We start from the raw sequence: 26,877 nt of genomic DNA, 5'->3' as shown, positions 1-26,877 counted from the left end.
AAGGGAAATGATGGACATATGCTTCTTTTACAGAGGTGGATACAGGACAGTTTTACATAATTAACAGCTGATAATTAACTTGATAACAATAACAAAGCACCTAAAGTGCTGCCTCGCACAACAATTTCAAAACAACAACTAAAAGACAGACGGACATCATTCAAAAACACAGAAAAGCTGGCTGAGTGGGAATTCTACAACTAGAAAGAAAGAGAAAAGCTCATGGATCAGAGGAGCTACAAAGCGCTGAGGTAGGGAGATGTGCGCAGAGAGGAAGGGCAACCGAGTACCTGGCTGGCGGGAGGGGAAAGGAAGCCCCCGACTGCACTGAACCCCAGCCCCGGCCGAAACCCCATGGACCCATGCTCATGCAAGTGGAGTCTGGACTGTAGAGAAAGGCACCCGGAGACTCAGAGACTCAGGGGAGTTGCAGCGAGCAGGGTCTAGAGCCTTGTGTGAGTGTGTAAGTGTGTGCAGAGAGGTCTGATTGTGGTGGTTGCTGTAGGCTTTCCATAGTGGAAGGAGTTGGAAGCTCCTAACTGCACTGAATCCCAGTTCCGACTGCACTGAAACCAAGTTCCAGTCGAGCCCCTGGGAGACCCTCACTCTTACAGGGAAAATCTGGACTGTCAGACGGAAACTCGGGATCCGTGGAAGGCAGAGGTCTGAGGCACATGCACAAGGGCAGGGCTGACAAAAAGCCAAGACTGTCAGCTCAGCCCTGAGACTCTGCCCCATTCAAGCTGAGCACAGAGGCTTTTGCAGTTTTGCAAGTCTGGTCATATAAGGCTGTCTCCAATACAGAAGGTATCCCGGTGTAGACACAGCTGATACTCACCTCCAATTGGCCTGGAGGTCAATTCCTCCCAGTGATACAAACAACAATAAAGACTAAACTAAAACAAGGCTGTCCACAAAGTCCACAAAGGGGAGCACCAAGAGTGTCTACCTCAGGTTACTGGGGAGGCTGGCCCACTGGGCCATATACAATAGAATACCAAGTACACAAAGCCACCCTACCAACTCAGGGAAGCAGTGAAAATGGAGAGACAAGGAAACAGATCACAAACAAAAGAAATGGAGGAGAACAAACAACTGGATATAGAGTTTAAAACCATGGTTATAAGGTTTTTCAAGAATTTCTTAGAAAAGGCCGATAAATTTAATGAGACCCTCGAGGATATGAAAAAAAGACCAACTAGAAATTAAGCATACATTGACTGAAATAAAAAATATTATGCAGAGACCCCACAGCAGACTAGAGGAACGCAAGAATCAAGTCAAAGATCTGGAATACAAAGAGGCAAAGGACACTCCTCTGGAAAAGCAAGAAGAGAAGAGAATCCAGAAAGTTGAAGATATTTTACAGAATTATGGGGGTGCCAGAAGAAGAGAGAGACCAAGATACTGAAAACCTATTTGAAGAAATAGCGACCAAAAACTTCCCCCACCTGGTGAAAGAAATAGACTTATAAGTCCAGGAAGCACACAGAACCCCAAACAAAAGGAATCCAAAGAGGACCACACCAAGACACAACATAATTAAAATGCCAAGAGAAAAGACAAAGAGGGAATCTTACAAGCAGCAAGAGAAAACAGTTACCTACAAGGGAGCACCCATACGATTGTCAGTTGATTTCTGAGACATTTCTATGTTTTAACCTATAAGCAGCTGCAAAGCTTCCGTTTTTGTTAGGCTGTTGTGTGGCCAAAGTAAATTAGGGCTTCGTAGGACAGAGCTGTCCATTGGTGTTTTGTTTTTAAAAGAATTAAGCCATTTATAAAATTGAGATAATTATAGGCTTTTATAAGAAATAATGCAGAAAGACCCTTGTACAAATGCCCATTTCTCCGAAATAGTTAAATTTTATCAAACTGTGGTGTAATATAACCTTAACCAGGATATTAACAGATTCAAGCCAACACCCTTAACTCAGATTTATGCAGTTTTGTTTAAAAAAATATATATATTTTATTGATATTTTACAGAGAGGAAGGGAGAGAGATAGAGAGCTAGAAACGTCGATGAGAGAGAAACATCGACCAGCTGCCTCTTGCACACCCCCTACCAGGGATGTGCCCGCAACCAATGTACATGCCCTGGACCGGAATCGAACCTGGGACCTTTCAGTTCGCAGACCGACGCTCAACCACTGAGCCAAACCGGTTTCGGCAGATTTATGCAGTTTTATTTATATTCATTTATGTGCTTCCATTGGCTTTTTATCTGAAGTTTCCGAAGTCAGCATTTCTGTTTTGAGGTGACTAGGTAATAGGGATAAATATCACATTTAATATAAGAGAATTAATTTATAGATTAAGAAGAAATACGTATTTTCCCTTTGAATTCTAGTGACCATGATAATTTGGGGTCATATAGTGCAATAATTCTATTTAACAAATAAATGATTCAAAGTGGAGAATTGGCTCTGACTGGTGTTTGCTCACTGGTTAGCGTCGGGCAGTGCGCCAGAGTCGAGGGTTCGGCTCCCGGTCGAGGGCAAGTGCTTGGGCTGTAGGTTCAGTCCCTGGCCCAGGTGGGGCTTGTGTGGGAAGCAACCAGTCTGTGTGTCTACGTTTCTTTCTTTCTGTCTTCAGCCTCTATCTTCCTTCTTTCTCCCTCCCTCCCTTTTAGTCTCTCTCAAAATCAGGGGGAGAAATATCCTTGGGTAAGGTTTAACAAACAAGTAAGAAAATAGAGAACTAATTTATTAGCACATGCACTCTCGGCCTGCCAGGAATGCTTTAAGAATGCCTTTAAATCTGCTTGAAGACTGATGAGTTTATCCCCTTGCCAGCCTTGTTTGCGTTCCTGAGGCCTTTGCTCAGGAAATCGTTCCCTGAGTGCTGCCAGCTCCGGGTCGGGGGACCTGAACTGGATTGCCAGCGCTGCTTTTCCTTTCCCTTTTTTAATTGATTGGAAGATGGTGGATGGACCTCAGAAGATTGGTTCCTTTCCTCGCATGTTTCTGTTTGGGTTTTGAGAGGTGGCCAGGAACCATCTGTATATGTCGGGTTAATTTTTAACTCCCCCAACGTACACAATCCAATTGTCAATAAGTTTTAGTAGTAGTTTTTTCCCTTAAATAAATCTTTTTGTACTCCCTCCCCCCTCCCCCCATATTTGTGAATATGTGCCTACTTGAAAGTAGCAGAAAAGCATAAAGAAAATGTTACTATTTTATCTGAAGTATCTTTACAAACGTTTCATCACAGCCTCTTCAGCATGGAATAAGCAGCAATTCAGCCCATTGAAATAGCTTTCTGATAGGTCTCCTCTCTCCGGCAAGTAAACTTTCTAAAACGTGTGCTTGTTCTGTGCACCCTACAGGGGCACCGGGTTCTGCGCTGCTGCGGAGGAATGCTTGAACACTGAGTATGTTCAAAGCCCTGCAGTGTGTTTGTCTTTGCTTCTCTCCCACACCTCCCCCCATACTGTCACCTCACTGATTGGTAACCCCACTCCTTCCAACCCGTTCTCCTTCCTCTGAATGAATCACCTCTCGGCTTTTTCAAACTCCTTTACAAACGTGGAGTCTGGCTTAAATCCAGTGGCTTCTGGAAATAAAGCCCACGGTGACTTCCCCAGTGAGAGCACTTGTTCAGTGGCTGGTGTTCCCCTGTCACTGAGACCACGCTTCACTGTTGCCAGACCCCGTGTGGCCTTATATTGTGGTCATTTGCATATTTCACCCATATTATCGATATTGTTACTGGCAAGGCCGCATTTTACCTTTCTGCCTCTGAACCCTTTGTTTGCACCCAGCATACAGTAACTGCTTATTACATCTAATTGTATTCAACTTTGTAGTATCTTCTACTTGCTTGTGTTTGAGATGGCTTTGTGTGTTATGTTTTTGTTTAATCTGCTTTGCCATGTGAAAACATCACTTGACAACTTCCTCTCTTATAGTTGTGTCCTAATACAGTGTGGTTTTATGAGAGGCACAGGTGTGGGACGAATGCATAGAGATGCTGTCTGTTAGGCAGGAGGGTCCTAATGGGACCTTCGCCTCCTGAAGGTGAGTGAGGAAGGGTAGGCAGTGGCAGGAGATACTCAGAGACCAGCCGGGAATCCTCATGTTTCCTTCCTATCAATAAGTCTGGAACATCCGTGCTGGCTGGATGACCGTCCTTCCTAACCTTTGTTGGCAACTTAATAATTTGATTTCAGGTTGTAATTTGTTCCCAGAAAATTCCAAATAAAAAATTCATGAATGTCATATAGAATCTCATCGAAGGAAATCTAGAAATATGAAGTGCATTTTGACGTTCTATAATAAATCCTGATACATGCGCATCCACCCACTCTGAAGGGTAGGAGGCTGGGCTTGGTGATTGTGCTCACGGCTGTGGCGTGTGACTGGGCCCTGGCAGGCCGGGAGTCCAGTGAGTGCTCGTGAGGAGTTTGTTAGATCTCGTTTGCAGCTATTGGAACACGAACAGCCAGGACTGTCCCATGTTGCTTAGATGCTCAGCATGGGTAAGGCCACAGGCTATTTTCCACTGAGAGAAGGACATCCTTTCCTAGCCAAGAGGAAGTTAAAGACAGTTAGACCTTTGGATACCTTTCTTTCCTTTAAAACCATGAGATATTCAAATTTCTCTCCATTTCACAGAGGAAGCATACAGGGCAATAATTTGCTAGTAACAGGCCCAGACCCAGAGTCCGCACTGCTAACTACTGTGCATATCGCCATGGCGACAGTATACAAACAAGAGTGGCCAAGGTGAGCCTCCAGCACACACAGCCTTCAGAGTCACCTTTGAAAATCACAACTTGGGTTCTGTCACTTCCCAGCCTCGCCCTCTCCCAAGTCTTAGAATAAAACAAAGACTTTGCCTTTTTGCAGCAGTTTCCTACCAGTGTGCCTTTAAGAATGTTTAAAACGTGCAATACCTGACTATTTAGTCAGGGCCAATGGCCTCTTTTCCCTTAGATTGTCAAATAAAAAAATGACAGCAGCCAACACAACAATAGCTGTCTGATGTGAAAGAATCACAATTATACCTATTTTATTTGTCAGATCGGCAAAATGCATGTTTTGATGGGCCGTAGATTTCAGTGATAAATGTGTGCTGTGGGATGAAGGAGGAAGAGAGGGCTGCCTGACTGTGAGGCGCCCAGGGCCTGTCCCTCGGCGCCCTTCCCCCTGCTGCTGCCTCACCCTGCTTCAGGCACCGGCCCTTCTGTCCTAGAACTAGCTTTCTGATGATGGTCCACTTTCTCCCAGTTCTTTGTGCTGTGAGCATGAATCTTCCTCAGGTCTCAGCACAAATCTCACGCTTTTTTTTTTTTTTTTTAAATGTATTTTATTGATTTTTTACAGAGAGGAAGAGAGAGGGATAGAGAGAAACATCGATGAGAGAGAATCATCTATCAGCTGCCTCTTGCACACCCCCTACTGGGGATGTGCCCGCAACCAAGGTACATGACCTTGACCGGAATCGAACCTGGGACCCCTCAGTCCGCAGGCCGACGCTCTACCACTGAGCCAAACCGGTTCGGCCAAATCTCACGTTTTAAGAAGCCTTCATTGGTCCCCCTAGCTGAGTAGTCTTCCCTCAGCCAGTTCCTGTCCCTAACATTCCCCCACTCCACCGTGCTTCCTGACGGCAGAGCTGTTGTCCCGTTTAACTGCAGATTTCCATTGCTCAGAGCTTGGGACAGGGGACCACTCAGTACATTTCTGAGTAAGTGAACCTGAGGGGGGAACAGTTAAGCCTCTGGAAGGCCCATGGCTCTCCTAAGACCTATCATTTAAAACCTTCGGACATGAAGGATGTATGACCAGCTCTGGATAGCTAGAGGTTACTCTCCCTCCAAACTGCCAAAGTAGAACTTGTGGAGTTTACCTCCTCTCATGTCTCTCTGCAGCAAGTGAGGGTAGAGAGGATACTCAGGGGCCTGCAAAGTATGGAAGCTTCTCTGATTTTGCTAGTGAAAAGCGATGGTCCTTGGGGCCAGTGGAGCACCAGTAGGAATCCCCAGGTTGGGGTGTGGTGAAGTAGGAAACTATTCATTGCAAACAGCTCAATAGTGAATATAGCACATCTGTGGAAAACGCACTGTTGTGAGGCAGCTTTGGGGCCAGGGGGCTCTTCGCTGGTCTGGTCTGTGCCCTGCTGCTCTGCTCAGCTCTATTCTGTGCCAGTCTGCTCTGACCCATGCTGGTCGGCTTCACTTGGCTCTGGTGAGACATCAGTGGGGGAAACACAGTTCTGAGTGTTCAGTGGAAAGGGAAAGTGTGCTGTCCCGCCCCTGGTCACTGATTGGTGTGTCTTCATGCAAATGAGGACTCCAAATCCTCACAGTTTGATTGGTCCAAAAGGCACTGTCCTGATTGGTCAGAATAGAATTGCTTTAGTTGGTCCAGGCTGCACAGCTCGATTGGATGGGGAAAGCCTCAGTTCTATTGGTTGAAATAGGATTCCAAGTACTCCTTTATAAGGGCTGGCTCAGGTGGCAGAAAGTTCAGTGTAGGCTTCGCCTTGAAGTGCATTTTGAGAGGATCCCCCTCTTAACACCCCTCCACCCCTAGCAAGGTAAAAATGGCTGTTAGCGTTAAATTTTAATTAAAAAAAAAAAAAAATATATATATATATATATATATATATTTTTTTTTTTTAATGATTTTTTTTTACAGAGAGAAAGAGAGAGGGATAGAGAGTTAGAAACATCGATGAGAGAAAGTCATCGATTAGCTGTCTATTGCACACTCCCTACTGGGGATGTGCCCGCAACCAAGGTACATGCCCTTGACCAGAATCGAACCTGGGACCTTTCAGTATGCAGGTCAACACTCTATCCACTGAGCCAAACCGGTTTCAGCTGAATTTTAAAATTTGGGCTTAGTGAGCCTCTTATTATTACTTTTTCATTTTTATTTTTTTTCTAGGAAGCCCTTTTTAGTAGGTATTTTCTTTCTCAAGATCCACTCTAGAATCTGAGAAAGAACTCTTGGACTTTTGCTCAGCACAATGACTATGTCATGATGACTCTGAGACACCCAGAAATGCTAAATTCTAGAGTATTCTCTGTAATAGACATGTTAGTGATTTCAGGAGACTTGCATGAACTAAATGGGATGTTTAGACATTTGGAAGCAGTCCTTAGATATCTGGAAAGACGTGGTAGGCTCCGCCTTTCTATTAGCTGTGGGCCTATTGATTGCTTAGTGCGGAGGAGCAGCGGGCAGTCTTTGCTAAAGCTGTGTTGTGGTTACTTAAAAAAGCTTGTCGTTTGTTCTTCTACCTATCTAGAACACAACACATTTCTTATCTGCTATCAAGGCAGTGTGGTTTGCTGAGGGTCACTTGTTACCTGATGATACTGTTCCAGTGGGAGGCCCTGCAGGCGGTGAAGGTCATTTGGTGCACTGGGCACAGCTGCCCCAGGGTTACACGAGGGTGCAGGTTGGGACTGCTGACCCTGCTGGGCAGAGATGGTACTCAACGGAATCCATTCCACTGGGCTTCCTGAGCCACCTCCCTCCTGTGCTGATTTGGCCGTGAGCCTGAGAGCACGTTCCTGTCAGCCTGAAGTCCTCTGGGTACGTCCCTCCTGTTCTCTGTTGCATTTTTTCCCCTCGTGGCGTCCGGTGAAAATTTCACACTAAGGAAAGGAAGGCCTGTTCTGTATTTTGTTTCACTGGTGTAAGAGCCTGCACGTCTGAGAAGTCCGCCAGTGCACTGAGACTTCACCAGTTTACCCTTCCCCACGAAGAAGACAAAGGCAGTCACATGGAGACGACGTAACTCAGCCGACAGAAACCACTGACACGTTGGCAGTTTGTGTGCGGCTCTATTTCTCTTTCCTAGTACTCTTTATAGTCCAGATTTCTCTTAATTACAGGATGATGGTAGCATAATTAGGTTAGAGATGTATTTGCCCATTTCACAAAATTTTTGAGAAAATGTGTCAGTTATTGAGAGGAATAGAATCTTCCTGTGATTATAACAGAGTAGATGTGGCTTGTTTGCAACAAACAGTGCCCAAGTCCAGGCTTCCTTCTGTGGAAGAGACAAGCAAAGCTTCCTGGATGCGGTGGCCCGGGAGCTGGGTGTGCTGGTAAGAGATAGGCAGGATTGTGGCAGGTGGAGTGAACACTGTAGTGGAAATGGTGCCTCAGCAGAGTTGTGGCTGGAGAAGGCTGAGGAAGATTCCACTCGGGCCAGCCTAGTGAAGCCATGGGGTGCTCTGCCTCCCCCATCCCCACAGAAGCCGCGGGAGGCAGAACTCCGGTTTCCTCTGTACGGCAAGCACTCGGGAGAGGGCCTGATGGCAGTAGTACTCCAGCCTTTGGTCAGTGAGAAGGGAGCTGGGTGTAATGAGAAGAGCTAGTGCTCTGGAACAGTTCTGTGCACCACGCCTGTGCTGGGCTCTTTCCGGCAGATTCCTTCACTTAGTCTCACAGCCACCTTGTTAGAGCGGGAGGGAAGTGGTGGAGCGGCAGCTGAAATGTGGCTACCTGTGCTCAGAACCAGACTCTTCACCTGACCTGTGCTTCCCAGAAAGATGAATCTGTGCCGGACCTTGGATGGAATGAATGCCATTCTAAAGCAGTGAAGCTGTTTTTTATCAGGCTGTGAGGAAGCAGTTAAGATTTTGAGCAGACTCCTAGGTGTTCCAAGTTCATGTTGGAAAGTTAAAAAAATACGGTGTGTAAGCTGATTTGGGTCAAATAGGAGTTACGTGGAATCTTGGTTCTCGAACTTAATTTGTTCCAGAAGGCTGTACAAGAAGCGATTTGTTAAAAAACCGAATTGTTGCCGAAACCAGTTTGGCTCAGTGGATAGTGTCAGCCTGCAGACTGGAAGGTCCCAGGTTCGATTCCGGTCAAGGGCATGTATCTTGGTTGTGGGCACATCTCCCATGGGGGGTGTGCAAGAGGCGGCTGATCGATGATTCTCTCTCATCGATGTTTCTAACTCTCTATCCCTCTCTCTTCCTCTCTGTAAAAAAATCAATAAAATATATATATTTATAAAAAACTGAATTGTTTTTCCCATGTGAAATAATGCAGATTTCCCGGCTGGTGTGGGCCAGTGGTTGAATGTCACCTTATGAACCAGGAGGTCATGGTTCTATTCTCAGTCAAGGCATATGTCCAGTTTCGGGCCTGATCCATGTAAGGTGTGCAGGAGGCAGCTGACCCATGATTCTCAATCGTCGTTGATGTTTCTGTCTTTCCCTCTGCCTTCCTCTCTGTTAGAAATAAGGCGAGCCCCCAAATTTAGGGGTCCTGGTAGAACACAAAACATACTTGGGAGTCAGGCAGCAAGGTGAAGATCTTTACTTCTACGTAGAAGCGGGTGCACACATGTTCTGGAAACACAGAGCAGGCAATCTGAGCGGGATTTATAATCCCTGATGCATGTGACCTGTCCCTTGCTCTTGATTGGAGCTCAGGCGCACAGTCTTTCGAGATTGGCTAATTCAAAGGGAGGGGCTGGCCTTTGCCATTTCAACATGGTGACCCCCGGGGAGCTGCAAACCATGCGGCCAACATGGCAGTTGCCAAGTCACACAGTTTCAAAATGGTGGCTGTCTAAACTGTTCTTTGACAGAAAAAATGATTTGTTTATTCTCACACTCTTTGAAATCAATAAAAATACAGTTAAAAAATAATGTAAATTGATTGATTTAATCCATTTGAAACTCCCCAAAGCAAAAAAACAAAACAAAAACAAAAACAAAAAAACTCACAGCACAAATTCCTGAAATGTTAAGAGCCTAAGGTTTAGTGGTAAACTGACACATACTTGCTCATTCTGTCTTTTGAAAGGGTTGTCGGGTCAAGAACTTAAGTTTTGTTTGACAACTGTGAAGTTTTTTTTTTAGTGTTTTTTTAACAACTTGGTTGAGAACTGCATTATTGGAGATGGGAGATGTTTGAGAACCAAGGATCGACTGTTCTAGGAAATAGTTCAGTGAGGTGAAAGGTAATAAGGTTATTGTAGTGGACCATTGAAATGATACGGGAGAGTTGGGTAATGATTTGAGCATTTTGCATTGGAACATAGATATCAAAATTAATAGTGGTGCCCTAGTCAGTTTGGCTGAGTGGATAGAGCTTCAGCTCATGGACTGAAGGGTCCTGGGTTCGATTCTGATCAAGGGCACATACCTCAGTTGCAGGCCTGATCCCTGGTCAGGGCGCGTGTATGTCTCTCTCACATTGATGTTTCTCTCTCTCTGTTTCTCTCTTTAAAAATCAATGGAAAAATATTCGTTAAGACATGAGGTTGTACTTTGCACACAGTAAATTTGCAATAAAATAAATGGGTTTCATTTTTCTCTATAATACCTGCTATTTGACAGGAACTTGAATCTCCCTGACCTAAGGAAGTTTTATCTGTGGACATTGGAGAAATTGTGCTTCTAAAGGTGCCTCTTTAGTTCCCCGTCATGGTTCCACTGGAAAACAGTCTTTCAGGAAGAGGCCCAAATCATTTCCATTATAATGTTTACCAGGTGTACTGGTTAATAACAGCGAATTTTGTAATCAAAGAAAACACAATAATTTCAAGAGAAAAAGTGCTTTATTCAAAGTAATGTTCCTTGCTAGCCACACATTTCCCCATATTTCAGGTAATTTGTGGACACTATCCCAATAGAACTTTTCTTGTTTTGAGGCAAACCATTCAGAGACCCAATTTTCCACTTCTTCGTATGTTTTGAAGTGCTGCTCGGAAGGTGCGTGTGCCATTGATCTGAACAAGTGGTAATCTGAAATGCAAGGTCTGTTGAATACAGTGGGTGGGCTAATACTTCTCAGGCAAGATCTTTTAACGTGTCTTTAACTGGTTTTAAAGTGTGTGATGGTGCGTCATCATGAAGCAAAATTACTTTGCTGTGTCTTCTAGAACATTCTGGTCGTTTCATGATCAAAGAGTGGTTCAAATTGATTATTTGTTGTTAGTAGCTCCTGCATTGAGAATCTGCCCCCTGGTGGTTAGTGTGCATCATTACTACCAGTTGGATGGTTGAACTGTTGGGAGGTTGTTTAGGCTTTTATATATATAGACTTGTTGCCCTGTGCATGAATCTGTGCACCAGTAGCTCTCTGCAGGGCCTGGCATTCTCCGTGGCCCAGAGGCTCTCCATGGCCCAGAGGCCCATCCGTGGCCTCGTTGCAAGCATTCCGCCAGGCCACTCACACTGCCTGCTCTCAGTGGCTGTTCCCCTCCCCACCCCCAGAACTGGGTGCCGCCATCTTGTGGCTATGGACACCGTCATCTTTGTGACAGAGTGACAGTTAATTTACATATTACCCTTTTATTAGATAGGATTGTGTTTGGGGGTAATTTTCACTTGCTGAGACCACTTGTGTGTGTCCCTCCACCCCCCTTCTCTAGGCTGTCTTAGAGTATAATCCTGTACTCCTATACTGGCATTGAATGGGCTAGCAGGAGTGAGGATTGATACAGATGTGTGCTGGGCTTCCTGTCCTCTCCTGGCATGCCTTTGGACTCTGGTTTCTACTTCTATCTACACTTGGGAAGAGAACAAAGTGCTGTAGGGAGAAGGGGGCTCTGATGCCCTGGATGGAGATATGAATACAGGTGATGAGGCTGTTGCCGAGAAGGGGAAACGAAGCACAGGATGATCCTTCGATCATTCCTCTTCATTGGTTTTGAGTTAGGGAGAAATTCTAGTTACAGAAATCAAAACACTTTAGGGTCATAATATGAGGTTGTTCAGATCGAGGCTGGAGAGATTATGGGACGTAATCTCAGCTAGAATAGGATGTGGATATAACGAGCGTTTTCAGAGGAATGGATGAATGGAACATTATTAGACTTCCTCTTTGGCAATGAGTTCCTCATTTGAAGAAATTCCATCGTGAAGTTTATTTTCATTCTTTGCTTTTATTTCCCCCAAATGTGTCCTGCCTACTTTAAAATTTGAAATTAGAATTAGATAGCATAGGAGGTAGTACTGGTTTTCCCAAAGTGTTGAGAATTTATTCCCAGTTCCCAGGACCTTTTTGTTTTCCAAGAAGCTGGAAGTTAGAAGAATTTAGAGGAGAAAATTTTATTTTGATTTCTCTATCCTGCCTTTAGGCTTCTATGCTAGAATAAGTGGGACTTGTTTTCCATAAGTGAATTCATTAAGTGTGTAGGCCTGTGAAATTTTTTATTTCTTGGCAAGGCTTCTGTGAATTGTGTGTGAAAGCATGAATGAACTGGAATGGAAGAGGAGGGGCTCCACCCACAGTGAGATTTCCGCTTGCTTCCTCCACCCGTTGAAATTGTTGCTTTCCCGCCCCCATTTTCCTTGTGACATAAGCCCTTCTAAAAAGTCAAATGATATTGGGCAACTTTATATATATATTGGTTTTAGAAAGCGAGAGGGAGATAGAAATATCAATGATGAGAGAATCATTGATTGGCTGCCTCCTGCATGCCCCTCTATTGGGGACCAAGCCCACAATCTGGGCATGTGCCCTGACTAGGAACCGAACCATGACTTCCTCCTGGTTCATAGGTCAATGTTTAACCATTGGGCCACATTGGTCAGGCAGAGATTGTGCAACTTTTAATTAGTATTGTTGTTTTACAGAATAGATTGTCTATAAATTGTCTTTTTCCCATTTAACAATTATGTGGTGGCCAGAGCTGGAGCCTGGGTCCTCTGCACAGAAACTGATGTGGGTCTTTACAAGATGTCAGTGATTCCTGATGGGGAGACTTAGTGAACACAGTCTCTTTCCGAAGATCTGGGGTGAGATAGGTCTTAGAAATGGCATCAAAGGTGGCCTTGGTGAAGTTGCCCAGGGTGGCAATGCAGCCCCTGGCGGAGGTATAGCAGTTGTCAATACCAGGCATCATCAGTAACTTTGTAGGCACAGGGGTCGAGGCAGTGCCATAGCCCTGAGGGCAGGGATGAGGCGCACCAGCACAGATCCTCAGCAGCCAGTCACCTTGCAAGGAGCAGTGTGGGCTTGCTGACCCTCTTTCCCAGGAGCCTGCCGCAGGGGGACAATAGAGCTTGGCCAGCGTAATGGCTCCATGGATGGCAGTGGCTACTTCCTTTGAGCACTTAACACCCAGACCAACAGGTCCATGTGCAACCAATGGCAACTAATGACTTGAACCGGGTCCTCTGGCCAGCACGCCTCTGCTTTTGCATAGGCACAATTTTTAAGGCCTTATCCTTGAAGGATACCCCCAAGAAAAAGTCAGCGATCTGATTCCTTGACAGGCAAGGAGAATAGAGAGATTTCCTCTAGGGATTTGATCTTCATGTCCTTGACCAGGCAGCCCAGCTTGGTGGCAGGGATCCACGCCTTGCCTCTGCGACCTTCACGGCCTTGGCCCCTGCCCCGACCCCGGCTGCGATCTGGGCCCCGATGCCGCTGCCAAATCCTCCCTGGAAGCTCCGACCTCCTGTTCCCGGGCCTCCCGCAGCACCGCGCTGTGCGCCATTTGGTGTTTTGTTGGAAAACTGAATTTGAGTTTTCCCATTAAACTTCCTTCCTGGTTCTAATTGAGATAATGAAAAGGTATAGATTTTTCTAACATTTCTCCATCACCAAAATGATGCCAATTTGCCATCAATTCCTATTCCCACCCCAGCCGTAGGCAGTCATTTCTTAAGTGGAGTCATTCAAGATGCAGTTTTTGTGTCAGATTTCCTTGACCTAGCATCATGTTTTCAACGTCTGTCTTAAATGTATTAGTAATTTGTTCCTCTTTCTTGTTGAATGGTATTTAATTGTATGGCTATGCAACATTTTGTTCATCTGTTCACCAGGTGGATTTATGGATTAATACCACTTTTTGGCTATTGCCAATACTGTCCACTTTTTGCCAGTGGGCAGATGATTCTTTAGGATAAGCATACACAAGAGTAATTTAAAAAAAATTAAATCCTCACCTAAAGCTATTTAATTGATGAGAGAGAGAGAGAGAGAGAGAGAGAGAGAGAGAGAGAGCGCGCGCGCGCGCGCACTCGCGCGCGAGAGCGCATCAACCCATTGCTTCTTGTACACACCCCGGAACCCACAACCTGAGTAGGTGCCCTGACCAGGATTCAAACCTGACACCTTTGGGCAGGGGTCCTCAAACTTTTTAAAGTGGGGGCCAGATCACGGTCCCTCAGAGAGCTGGAGGGCCGGACTATATGAACTACTAATTCCTACTGTAACACCTCGGCTGCGCTCACTGCCCAAAAAACCTGGCGGGCCGCATGTGGCCCGCGGGCCGTAGTTTGAAGACGCCTGCGGCTTTGGGTGTGTTTATAGGATGACACTCCAACTGAGCAACACTGGCCAGCTGGAGTGAGTGATTTTGACTTTTCCGTTGTTATCATAAACTTAGTGTTTCAGTTTGCCCTTTTGTAAAACTAATGGTTTAATGAATATTATGTAAGTGACCTTACCCAGTTCTGTTTCCTTATCTGCAAAGTAGGGATATTTATAGCTGTGGTATGTGGCTCTAGGTGTTGTTGTGAGGGTTAAATAAGATAAAAAGGGAATACAGCCGAAACCGGTTTGGCTCAGTGGATAGAGCGTCAGCCTGCGGACTGAAAGGTCCCGGGTTCGATTCCGGTCAAGGGCATGTACCTTGGTTGCGGGCACATCCCCAGTAGGGGGTGTGCAAGAGGCAGCTGATCGATGACTCTCCCTCATCGATGTTTCTAACTCTCTATCCCTCTCTCTTCCTCTCTGTAAAAAATCAATAACATATATTAAAAAAAGAAAGGGGGGGGGGGAATACAGCAAGATAACAGTTGCTTTTCGCCTTTGCGGTCTCTGGGAAAGGGGTGGGGATGAGAAAAGCTTATGGAATCCCCCTGCTCTGGGCAGATTGGAGGGAACAAAGGCCTGGGCCCGGGGGGTTGGAGGCTGAGGAGCTCTGCTGCTGGAGGACTCGGACTGGGCCTTGGGGAAGGGGAGTAGGAGGCCTGGAGCCCACAGGGGCGGGCTGTACTGCTGGCTGCTGGGCTGCAGTAAGAGGATGGACAGGTCAGCTGGAAGCATGCAGGCATGTTTGAAAGGCCTCGTGGGAAATCGGATCTTTGTTTAATCCCTTGGCCAGCTGTGGATGTTTTGGTGCCTGATCTCATGTTTATAAGCTCCATGGGAATGAGAGAGGTTTCAGAGTTTAAGGTCTTTGCTGTATTTAACCCACGATGTTTTTCCTTTGGGCTCCTTAGCTCTTTAAAATTTATTCAATAAGCTGCCAGGGATTAAAATCTGGAGATGTGGCCACACTCGCCTTCATCCCCATACGGAGTCACGTGACCCGAGCTTTGAGAGGGTCCAGGTGCCCACGGTCCCCTGCTCCCTTCGACTGCTGGTCTCCTTGCTTGGGCTGCGGCCGCCATTGGTCCAGAGCAGTGCTGTCCACCGGGAGCTGCGAGCCTCCTGTGGCTGAGTTCAGGTGGTGACATTAAGTACAGTTTAGTTCTGCGTCCTCTCATGCTAGCCACGCTGCAGTTGCTCCGTAGCAGGTGGCTGCTGTGGGGACAGTGCAGCTTCTGCACACTGTCACTCTCAGCGCGATTGCGCTGGTCTAGACCTTACCCCCTGCTTTAAAGGAGGCCTGAACATTCTCTTAAAAACTTAAAACAGCCGAAACCTGTTTTGCTCAGTGGATAGAGCGTTGGCCTGTGGACTGAAGGGTCCCAGGTTCGATTCCAGTGAAGGGCATGTACCTTGGTTTCGGGCACATCCTCAGTAGGGGTTGGGCAGGAGGCAGCTGATTGAAGCTTCTCTCTAATTGCTGTTTCTAGCTCTATCCATCTTCCTCTCTGTAAAAAAATCAATAAAATATATATTAAAAAAAACAAACTTTTTTCCAAATGCAATATTATATACACACACACACACACACACACACACACATTTCAAAATATATTTTTATTGATTTCAGAGAGGAAGAGGAAGGGAGAGAGAGAGAAACATCAGCGATGAACCGAAACCGGTTTGGCTCAGCGGTAGAGCGTTGGCCTGCGGACTGAAGGGTCCCAGGTTCAATTCCGGTCAAGGGCATGTACCTGGGTTGCGGCCACGTTCCCAGAAGGGGGTGTGCAAGAGGCAGCTGGTCGATGTTTCTCTCTCATCGACGTTTCTAGCTCTCTATCTCTCTCCCTTCCTCTCTGTGAAAAAAAAGAAAGAAAAAAAAAGAAACACCAGTGATGAGAAAATCGTTGATAGGCTGCCTTCTGCACACTGGGGATCGAGCCTGCAACCCAGGCATGTGCCCTGACCCGGAATCGAATCAGTGGCCTCCTGGTTCATAGGTCGATGCTCAGTCATGAGCCACCCGGCCAGGCAACAATATTATATTAGTTTCAGGTGTACAACATAACATAGTAATTAGACACTTACATAATTTAGGAAGTGATTAGCCCAGTAAGTCTAGTGCCCATCTGACATTATACATAGTTATTACAGAATTATTGACTATATTTTTTTTTTTTAAAAAATACATATTTTTATTGATATCAGAGAGGAAGGGAGAGGGAGAGAGAGATAGAAACATCAATGATGAGAGAGAATCGCCAATCGACTGCCTCCTGCACACTCCACATGGGGGATCAAGCCTGCAACCCAGGCATATGCCCCAACCAGGAATCTAACCTCATCTCCTGGTTCATAAATTGACACTCACCCACTGAGCCACGCTGGTCAGGCTGACTGTATTTCCTGTGTTGTACTTTACATCCCCGTGATAGTTTTATAAATGGCAATTTATTTCTTCTTCACCTTTATCCCTTCACCTTTTTCACTCATCCCCTCTACCTCTCTCTCATCTGGCAACCATCAGTTTGTTCTCCGTATATATGAGTTTGTTTCCATTTTGTTTATTAGGTTTTACAAAATAAGTGAAATCATTTGTCTTTTTGACTTATTTCAGTTAGCATAATACACTCTAGATCAGTGTTTCCCAAACTTTTGACATATGTGTACCCCTTCTATAATTTTCGTAACGCTGAGTACCCCTCGTACTCATGAGAACGTCGAATTAGGCGCAGCTAAGCACGGTGCAGTGCATATCCCCACCAAACTCCGGTGCAACGCGTACCCCCACCAAAATCTTCCCGTACCCCTGGGGGTACGCGTACCGCACTTTGGGAAACACTGGTCTAATACATGATGTTGAAGTACAAAGGCATATTTGCATATTTTGAAGTGAACATGCAGCCTACAAACTGGGTTAAGTATAAGAAAGTACCAGTTTGGCTCAATGGACCCGTCAGCCTGCGGACTGAAGGGTCCCAGGTTCGATTCCGGTCAAGGGCATGTAATGTGGTTGCGGATGTGCAAGAGGCAGCAGATCGATGAGTCTCTCTCATCGATGTTTCTAACTCTATCCCTCTCTCTTCCTCTCTGTAAAAAATCTAAATATATTAAAAAAACGTAAAACATACTGAAATTTGAGATGCCAACTAAAATAGACTGAGAGAGAGCAGCCTCACAGATGGGGGGATGTTTTAGGGCTGGTGTGGTGGTGGAGGGGGTTGAACAAAAAAGAAACACCCACAGGTGGGACATGCCACCTCAAATTAAATGAAAAGGAAAGGTTGAAAGAGTCCCCTTGTTGAGAGGTGCCTGGTTAGTGTGGCCAGCAGATGGCGCGTGCGGCAGTGCTACAGCAGGGGAGGTACTAGGTCGCAGTGTGTCTTTAACAGGCCAGTTGTAAAGCGGGTTTGTAAGTTCCAAAAATTGCACCGAGGCCAGGCAGAGCCCGCCTGATGCGTATGTGTTGTTCAGGCGTTAGCAGTACTGCCCTCACTACACGTTCATTGGACAGTAGCGCAACCCCAAGAAAAGGATGGTTGCTAGGACTTATGGGTTGCGCCGCTAGCAGTGCTGGCCAATACCTGATAGGGTTGTGGTGACTGACATGCAAGTCCCGGCCTCGCCGCGTGTTAGTAGTGCACGCGAGTTGACTACAACTCCCGAACAAACTACCAACTCCTTGTTTTCTGAGGCTTTTGCGGGAGCAAAGCGGCAGCTCGGTTTTACCCAGAAGGCCACGCGCGATAATTTGCATGTGCGCCTCGCTGGGGCGGGGCCGGCAAGGGGCGGAGCTGCGTCCTATTCTTCCTATTCTCCCACTCTCGGCTCCCGGGACCTGTAGCTAGCCAGGCTGGAGCAGCTTTTTGGTTCCTTTTGAAACGGAGCGGCTCTGTTTGTACAAGGGCAGCCCTCCTCTTGGTGACCAGTGTAATCCTGCCCGTCGGCACGCGCTCTCGGGGCCCCGGGTCAGCGCTTGAGCCAGAAATGTGCGGGCGCCCTGGCAGCTGCGGGGCGAGGGCCCAGGCCTGGGGCCGGCTGCTCACGGCGTTTCCCATTCATTGCAGGTGGCTCTCCTGGGCATGGACATCCTATCCGCGCTAGTCACCCGGCTGCAGGATCGGTTCAAGGCTCAGATCGGCACAGGTGAGCTGTGGGCAAGTGTGGGCGGGTCCCCAGACGCTCCTCCCTCTGGCCGCCAGTCTCCCCCAATCCTGCAGTTAGCCGGGCCCAACCGCCCGCCGGCGCCCTTGCTCCCCTCCCACTCCTCAACCATCTCCGTTAGCCTCAGCTTCCCATTGCCCTCCATTTGTGTGCTTCCAGCCTTGGTGTTCTAACACGAAGTGTGACTGCTAATTCTTTTATTTCTTGTACAAATTAACTGTCCTAATTTAGCGCTGGCCAGGCCCTGCTGGGCCTGACCCCCTCTGAGAGCAGTCCTTCCCTCTAGCATTCCTGCAGCTGCCAGCACCCTGTGCTCCAGGTGGTGGGACTGCTGTCACCGGCTCACTCTGCTGTGTCCCACAAGCGGGTATTAAATGGTCACTCTTACTTTGAAGAGAAAACAATATGTCAGTAAAATGAAATGAAAATAACCACAGGTTTTATAGATCTAGAGATAATTTCGTCATCTCTAAATTCCTGACCTCTGCGGTTTAATGACAATGTGAGCACCAAGCAGATCTGTGTGCGTAAGATTTCTCACAGGTGCCTGTGTCTGTTAGTCTACATGTATCTTACTTTCTGTTAACTTTCTGGTTAGTGTGCTCCTGTGGATACGGTTGAGCTCTTTTCCCATTCAAATAAAACCCCCTTAACTTTAAGAAATTCAGCATTTTAGTAGTGTCTCATTTTCCTCCTAAATTAGCTGAGTTGGTCGGGAATATCTTTTGTAAAAGAAAGGTTCATCTTCCTAGCCTCTTAGAAGCACCTGACCTCTGGGGTGCAAGTGCCTGTGAGCACCGGCCAGGGGCCCGCACCGGCCCGCGGGGGGCTGGGAGGACAGACGCGCTCCTGCAGGGTGGGGATCAGCACGCAGGTGTCTTATGTAAAATTATCACAGAGACAAAGGTAGACTGAGCCCCAAGTGTCTGCCCCTGCCCCCAGAGAAATGTGCTGGTGCCCTCCTCTCCTACCCGGATTTCCTTTTGAATCGACTCTCTCCTGCTAGTGTCTTCCGTTGACATCTGTTTAATATCTGACCAGCATAAAGATGTGGGGAGGTGGCTGGAGGAAGGCGTGAATAAGAAGACACATATACCCACGCAAAAAGGATTCTGCTGATTCTCAGAGTAGTTCCCTTGGACTTGAGCAGGGAGAATAGTGGGGAATGGTGGTTTTAGATGATGGAACTCATTTCGGCTAGGATTTGTCTTCCCAGTTAATTGAAATATCAACAGTTGGTGACCCCCAACAGGTGTTCATTTGATCACTTGCATTTTGATTTCCAGTGCTGCCGAGTTTAATAGACAGACTGGGAGACGCTAAGGACTCCGTGCGGGAGCAAGACCAGACTCTGCTGCTAAAGATCATGGATCAAGCTGCTAACCCCCAGGTAGGACGCTCGGTGCTCCCTTACATCGGGGGTTACTCCACACAGAAAGACGATTTATTTTAATCAGGTATTTCAGATGGAAATTTTCATAGTTCCCCCCACCCCATATTTGAAGAAATAATAAATAGCAAAGCATGTATTTTGACTAAATTAGTGGACTTAACATGAGATTTGAGTGCTTGATTTAATCCATAAACTTGAGCTCATCTATATAACTGATCCTGTATTTCTTTGAAAAGAGCAGTTATGATGTCTGGGTGTTAGGAGGCCTGGCGGGTCTGTCTGCTAATGGGCTGGGGCTGCTGGCACCAGACACAGACCTGCCTTCAGGGTCCTGCTGCACATTGCTGGGGAAGGGGCATGTTATCAGAAAAGTTCTAGGGAAGGCGAGAACTAGACCGGCCTTCACAGATGAGCAGGTGGCGGGCTGTGGGGTGGAGAGGCTGGTCCAGGCAGGAGAGCAGTGTGAGTGCATCATCTTCGAAGCCACCTGACCTTTCTCGGCCTCCCTTTCCTCACTCTTGAAATAGGGACAGCCATACCTCCTTTTGGGGTCGTTGGGAGAATGAAATACCATCATATGAAGAAATGTGTTCGGAAGAAATTTAACTTGATAAACAAGTAGTCACCACTTTTCAGTGTGCTCGACTTCAGATAACTAAATGGGTGGTCGTGGCCGGAACCGATTGGCACCTGTTGAGAGTCCCTCTTTCCTGGGCCCCGTGTTAAAGCAGAGGCTGAGGAGCCTCACCCCCTTCTCACCTGTCCTTTGCCGCCTGCAGTACGTGTGGGACCGGATGCTGGGAGGCTTCAAGCACAAGAACTTCCGGACTCGGGAGGGCACGTGTGTCTGCCTCATTGCCACCCTCAATGCGTAAGTCTGGTCGGGGTCTGAGGGTTTTCTTGGCTGAACTTTTTCATTAACGTTTTATTTTGAAAGAAGCTGTAGAGGAATGTATTGGGAATATAATGCAAACCCCCTCTCCCTCTTCCCCCAGGGTTATCATCTTGCCTGTGCAATGACGACACAGGAAGTTAATATTGATATGGAGCTTATTCACATTTCTCCAGTCACACACATGTGAGTGCAGTTCTGCACAGTTCTGTCACGTGTGTAGTTCCATGTGACTATCACCACTGTCAGGGTACGAACCTGTGTGTCACCCCAGGCTCCCTCACGTTGCCTCTTTGTAGTTAGTCCCTAACCGCTGGCAGCCACTAGTCTCTTCTCCACCTTATGGCTTTATTCCAATAATGTCATGTAGATGGAGTCATACACAGTGTAACCCTTTGAGACTGGCTTTCATTCCACTTGAGGTTGAATATATGTTGCGTAAACAATAGTTCATTTCTTTTTATTGCTGAGTAGAATTCCATGGCATAGACTCTCAGGATTTGTTTAACCACTCAGCTGTTGAAGGACTTTTGACTCATTCCCAGTTTTTGCTATTACAAAGAAAGCTGCTATGAACACTTCACAAAGTTTGTTTCAGCATCAGCTTTCGTTTCTCTTGGGTCAGTGCTCAAGAGTGCAATGGCTGAGCACTTGGTAAGTTTGTTTTTAGTTTTTTTAAACAACTTTCTCCCCTTTGCACGACCGACGTTGTCCCCAAAGGGCGCCCCACTCCCCAGAGTGCTGCAGTACCAGGCGGGTGCGAGGTGTGGAGGAGCGAGCTCCTAGGCCATCTCTGCTCCAAAAACCCACTCAGTACGCTGTCCTCAGACAGAAGCCGTGTCCGGTGTTAAACTGAAGGCTGAGTGATCATTTTTAGTTTTAAAGAAACTGCCAAACCGTTTTCCTGAGTTGTCTGTACCAGTTTACATTCCCACCAGCAGTGTGTAAATGAATCAATTCATCACATCCCTGCTAGCATCGAATGTTATCACTATTTTAATTGTAGCCATTTTGATATGTGTGTGGTGATATCTCATGGTGTGAATTTGTATTTACTTAATGACTGGTAATGTGAGTATTTTTCATGTGCTTATTTGTAGGAAAGGCTTTTTTAAAATTGAAATTAAAATTACAAATCAGCTTTTCTGATTGTTACAGAAAATTTAAATAAAGAAGAAAATGATGATTACCCATAATTCTAGCACCTTCAGATAATCAGTGTTAAATGTGGTGCATTTTATTCCAGCCTCTACAGTTAAATTATGCTTCAAAGCAAAATTGGGATTATGACATTTTTGTCACCATGTAAATTTCCCCCCGCCTAAGTTGTTAGCCTTTTAGTGCCATTCCATTTGGCCATATGTATTGGAAACGTTTAAACAGTGTTTCTAGCCATTGATCGTAATAGTTTCACATCTGAGAGTTTATGCTGAGGAAGCCCCCAGATCGCCGGAGATGGCCGTGTTCACAGAGGATGTCTGTGCCGGGGCGTGCGAGGTGGGCTCGCATCCTCTGCAGCCACTCATCCGTCTCATCCAGCTCTTCTCACCTGAGTGCCAGCTGTAGCATCAAGCTGGGCACAGTTCGGTGAGGTGTGCCGGCTGGGCAGAGAGGAACCATCACATGACAGAACAGTAATGTAGACACAGCCCTGTGAGAGGCGAGCGCTGGGAAAGGCTGGGGCCAGGCGGAGAGAGCCGAGTGCCAGGGCGAGAATACGGCCGTGAGAGGCACTCACGGTTCTGAACTCAGTGCCAAGGGGCGCCACACACCTTTATTTTGGATCCAGATGGGAGAGGGGGAGAAGACGGCAGATGAGAGCCTGGTGTGAGGGGCGGTAGGCCCGGGCACGGAGGGGACGGGTGAGTGCCGGCAGAGGCTTCTGCTGTTTCTTTCTCCCCAGTGATAAACACTCCTTTCGTTTTCAGTTCTGGAGCACACACTTTGACACTAAACAAGATTGTGCCACATATATGTAATTTACTTGGAGATCCAAACAGCCAGGTGAGTGTTTTCCATGGGAATGGTCATTGGTTAGACAGCTAACGTGCATGTTGGTGTTCCCTGTGTACGTGATGGGTGGGTGGGACTCTCTTCATCTTCATAGAACTCTGATTGTTGTGTGAGATAATGAGCCATAATGTTTACAAGATGCCACTGGTAAATGTGTCTGCTCTGCCCTCTTTCCCCGGGGGCTGAGACTTCATGAGCCCGGAAAGGATGTCCTCCAGCCCAGCCTCCAGGATCCCGGCACTCTGGCTCCGGCTCTACGGCCGGAAGGGGTGGGCCTCGGGGAGGATGCCCAACGCGGATTGGAGGCGAACACTGCCTGTGGGAGGGGATTGACTGGAAATGCGAGGGGACTTCTCCAGGCCTGGATCCATGGTTCATGGTTTGCTTTGGGTAGTGGCCATATTGGTGTGTACACCTGTGAAAATGCCTTGAACCCTGACAGCTGTAGCTATTTTATATACATTTTACCTAAATTAAAAAACAAAACAAAACATGAAAACGAGGCCCCAGACCTGAGCTGAAGGAGGGCGGGAGGGGTAACCTGTGGCCGGTGCCGCCTCCCCAGGCTGGCAGGTCTGGGCTCCTGCAGGTCTCGCTGGGCCGCCCGTCCACTGCCCAGTCCTCTGGTCCGTATCCGCTCGTGCAGGCTGCTAAGAAAACATTTCAGAATTGAAAATAGGAAAACAGGAACACAAACTTACCAAGGATATATTTGTACAATAAACAGACCTTCATTTTATTTATATTTAAAAAAAAAATTTGTTTATTTATTTGAGAGAGGGAGGAAAAGAAGAGAGAGGTTTGTCATTCCACTTATTTCTGCATTCACTGGTTGATTCTTTATGTGCCCTGACTGGGGAGTCGAACCTGCAACCTTGGCATAGGGGGATGATGCTCTGACCAAGTGAACTCCCAGCTGGGGCCCAACAGGCCTTCGTTTATGATTGCAAAGCCCCTCCAGAGAGCCTACGCTGCACTTTCCCGCTTCCACAGCTCCTGGGACCCTCCCGTTCATTGTCTTCCCCTTTCTTTCTTCTCAGCCCTGAACCCCAGTTGCATTTTCGCACCCTCTCGCCTGCTGCTCTGCCACCTTTCTTTCCGGCCTGGTGTCTTGGCTCGCTGCCCCGCTGTGTGGTCTCCCCGGCTGGCGCCTACTTCTCTCCACTCAGCTCTTACCCAGCCTCAGTGAAAATAGTTAAAATCCAAATACAATTGTTAGATATTTTTATTTATGGGATCATACTGCATGTTTAGCATTAAGTTAAAAATTCTAAGTTATCAAATGAGTGTTTTGTTTTCTGTGGAAAAGGCCTTCGCAGAGGCCGCACTTGGAGGGCCCTGCTGCGGTGCCCCCTGGTGGAGCAGAAAGCCACTGGCTCGTTGAACTTGTCCCTAATGCAGTGGCTTCCTCAGCCACGTGACGTGAATAGTCCCGCTGGGCCCGCGGGAGATGGACGTTTCTGGTAAATGAGGCTGTGCTCCCTGGGCAGCTGTTAGCGTCCGGCAGAGTCAGCGTTCCAGACTGAGTGCTCAGGGCCATGTGCTCACACCTGCCCCCGGGGGTTTGGGCTGCATGTACCAGTGCGCAAGCGCAGAAGCACACGCGGCGCGTCCCCAGCACCCCTGCCAGGAAACTTCCCAGCCGCTCCTCTGATCCTGTCCACATGGCCATGCCTCCTCCACCTGAGGCGCTTTCTTCCATTGGTTTTCTCAGAGTGAAAGTGGGGGAGAGACACAGAGGGAGACACCAATGTGAGAGGGACACATCGGTTGGTTGCCTCCCACACGCACTTGGATCAGACACCAGACATTGAGCCCACCACGTGCCCTTGACCGGAATGGACCCGAAGACCCCCTGGGCTTGGCCGATGCTCTAACCATTGAGCAACCGGCTAGGGCCTGCCTTTAACTTTTTCTTTAGTCTTTCCTGCTAGTCTCTGGCCCTTGAGGGTCAGGACTGTAACTCCTCCTCTTCCTTGTCCCAGGACTGCCTTCCAGGAGTGTGAGGGCTCAGGAGACACCCACAGCTGTGTGGGTGACTTGTCCTTCTCAGCTGTTGTCTCCGGCCAGAGGACAGTGGTGTCTGGGGAGTGCTGCCCTGGGCTCCGGGCCTCCAGCTCTCCCCCGGGGTTCCTGGCTCTGCAGGAGGCCGCTGACACTGGTGTGGACTCTGGATACCCCTCCCTTAGAGGCCGCGAGCTTGTCTGGGTGTTGGTGTGAGGGCAGAGTGACTCGCAGGGGGAAGCCCTCAGGAGCTCCTCGGAGTGGCCGCAGGTAGATGTGGAGTGTTGCTTAGGATGCTTTTGGCTCCAAGTATCATTTCAACTCAACATGGCTGGAGCGGCGGGGAGAACGCATTGTCCTGCATATTGAGGAGGGCCTAGGGTTTGTAGGTGAACAGTTATTTCCCAGAGACCGGCTCAGTCCTCTGGCTCTGTCCTTTGCAGCTGTCCCCACGGCCACAGCCAGGCCCCGCCCAGGCCCCGCCCAGTGCCTGCACGCTCTGCCCGCCTGGTTGACGGAAGCTTGGTGCTTCCTGTGTGCCTCCTGCTTTAGCTCTCCTGTACCGAAAGCTGCCAGCTGCACGGACACACTGAGAATGAGTGCCTTTCAGGTGCTTCTGCCGCTGATGAGACAGGGCCAGTTTAGTTCCATCTGTGTTTCCTTCCCCAGCCAGTATTTTGAAGCAAATCTTAGCATTTCATTTAATTCTTAAAAAAAAATGTTTTTATTGATTTCATAGAGGAAGGAGAGGGGCAGAGAGGTAGAAACATCAATAATAAGAGAGAATCATTGATTGGCCACTTCCTTCACACCCTCTACTGGCATGTGCCCTGATCAGGAATTCAAACGTGACCTCCTGGTTTATAGGTTGATGCTCAACCACTGAGCCACACGTGTCGTGCTCATTTAATTCTTAAATATGTAAGAGATAAGATTCTTTTCAAACATAACAATACTGTATTCCCTCCTGTTCACCAGGAACGACTGGTTCTCATGTTACCATGTGCCCGTCAGCGACCCCTTTCCCTCAGTGTCGTGTGTTTTTGGTGTGTCCTGCATTTCTCTTTGCAAGGGCGAAGACACAGCTCCTGAGTTCCCTGCAGTCCCTCACCCCTCAGGTTTCCTGTGGAGAACCCCATCCCTTCCCTGGGTTACACTGAGATTTTACCTCCTGAGCTGAGGGCAGTTTGACAGGGGCTCCGTCAAAGGCAGCGTGCTGATGTCACACACCATAGGAAGTCTGTTCTGGATAAGGACTTCAATGCACATCTCTGAGTGTCTGAGGACTGTTGGTCTCAGCACTCCCTGCGGCCAGACCTGGACTGTGCCGCGAGTGCTCTCGAGGCCCCACGCAGTCTGCGGGGTGTGTGTGTGTGTGTGTGTGTGTGTGTGGCATCCGTTCTCCCAGGCAGGCTGGCTGGGCTGGGCTGTTTGCTCAGGCGAGGGTAGGTGTGCTTCCCATCAGCTTACCGCACCCTTCCTTTCTCTGGAGCTGAAGCCCTCCCTGTAAGACTCACAGGTTCTCTGTTTTGACACCCTCAGTGGAAGGCAGTGTTCTAAGGCACATGTGTCAAACACAAGGCCCGCGGGCCAAATCCGTCCGAGGGAGAAGGATGTGGGCCTGCACTCAAGCGGCAGCCAGCCCCCACCCTGCCGTCACCTGCTGTGGGCCCAGCCGGTGCCTGGCCTCACCGCCCCAAACCCGGTCCACAGAGGCCTTGTGAGGATGGCTGCAGAGGCAAAGACCTCCGATTCTGTAAAGCATTCAACTCGGGCCCGGCAGGTAGTGCTGAACATGTGGGGCTCTTGTCTTGTGCGGTCCCACTGGCCTGAAATGTTAGGGCTCCTTCTTGTGGTGAGTTTGAGGTGGACAGAAATACACTTTTTTCTGAACATTTGAAAGTGTCTTATAGACATTTTATTAGTCCTCATGCTTTATACTGTGCATCTCCTAACAACAGGACATTTTCTTATATAAGCACTAGTGACCTGGTACACGGATTTGTGCACATTGAAAGGAAATTAATTAGAAGAAATATTTTAATATCACTATTCGCCCTTTCTCTATAATAAAAGAGTCAACCAAATTCACGATCGATAGTGACACACGTGTGATTGGTGCCAGCGAGAGCTTTGTACGTAGCACACATGTACGA

The 26,877-nt window shown here is 47.6% G+C and overlaps 1 protein-coding gene, 1 non-coding gene and 1 pseudogene across 29 annotated transcripts in view; 1 reads left to right on the top strand and 2 right to left on the bottom strand.

Moving 5' to 3' along the window:
- Positions 1-26,877, top strand: part of CLASP1 (cytoplasmic linker associated protein 1) — a 220,673-nt gene that overhangs the window by 55,154 nt on the left and 138,642 nt on the right. For all 28 annotated transcript variants that reach the window (XM_036422281.2, XM_036422299.2, XM_036422283.2 and 25 more), the window contains exons 3-6: positions 18,323-18,401; positions 19,706-19,809; positions 20,592-20,683; positions 22,633-22,708. In XM_036422281.2, the coding sequence (XP_036278174.1) occupies positions 18,323-18,401; positions 19,706-19,809; positions 20,592-20,683; positions 22,633-22,708 (351 nt within the window). The remainder of the gene's footprint in view (positions 1-18,322; positions 18,402-19,705; positions 19,810-20,591; positions 20,684-22,632; positions 22,709-26,877) is intronic.
- LOC118709946 lies at positions 12,528-13,268 on the bottom strand (annotated as a pseudogene).
- LOC118710051 lies at positions 17,671-17,795 on the bottom strand. Its single transcript, XR_004985272.1, has one exon. It is a non-coding gene; the product is annotated as a U4atac minor spliceosomal RNA (small nuclear RNA).

The sequence above is a fragment of the Pipistrellus kuhlii genome, unplaced genomic scaffold (genome assembly GCF_014108245.1).
Source record: "Pipistrellus kuhlii isolate mPipKuh1 unplaced genomic scaffold, mPipKuh1.p scaffold_m20_p_7, whole genome shotgun sequence".
NCBI lineage: Eukaryota > Metazoa > Chordata > Mammalia > Chiroptera > Vespertilionidae > Pipistrellus > Pipistrellus kuhlii.
This window is presented reverse-complemented; position numbering and strand designations above follow the sequence as displayed.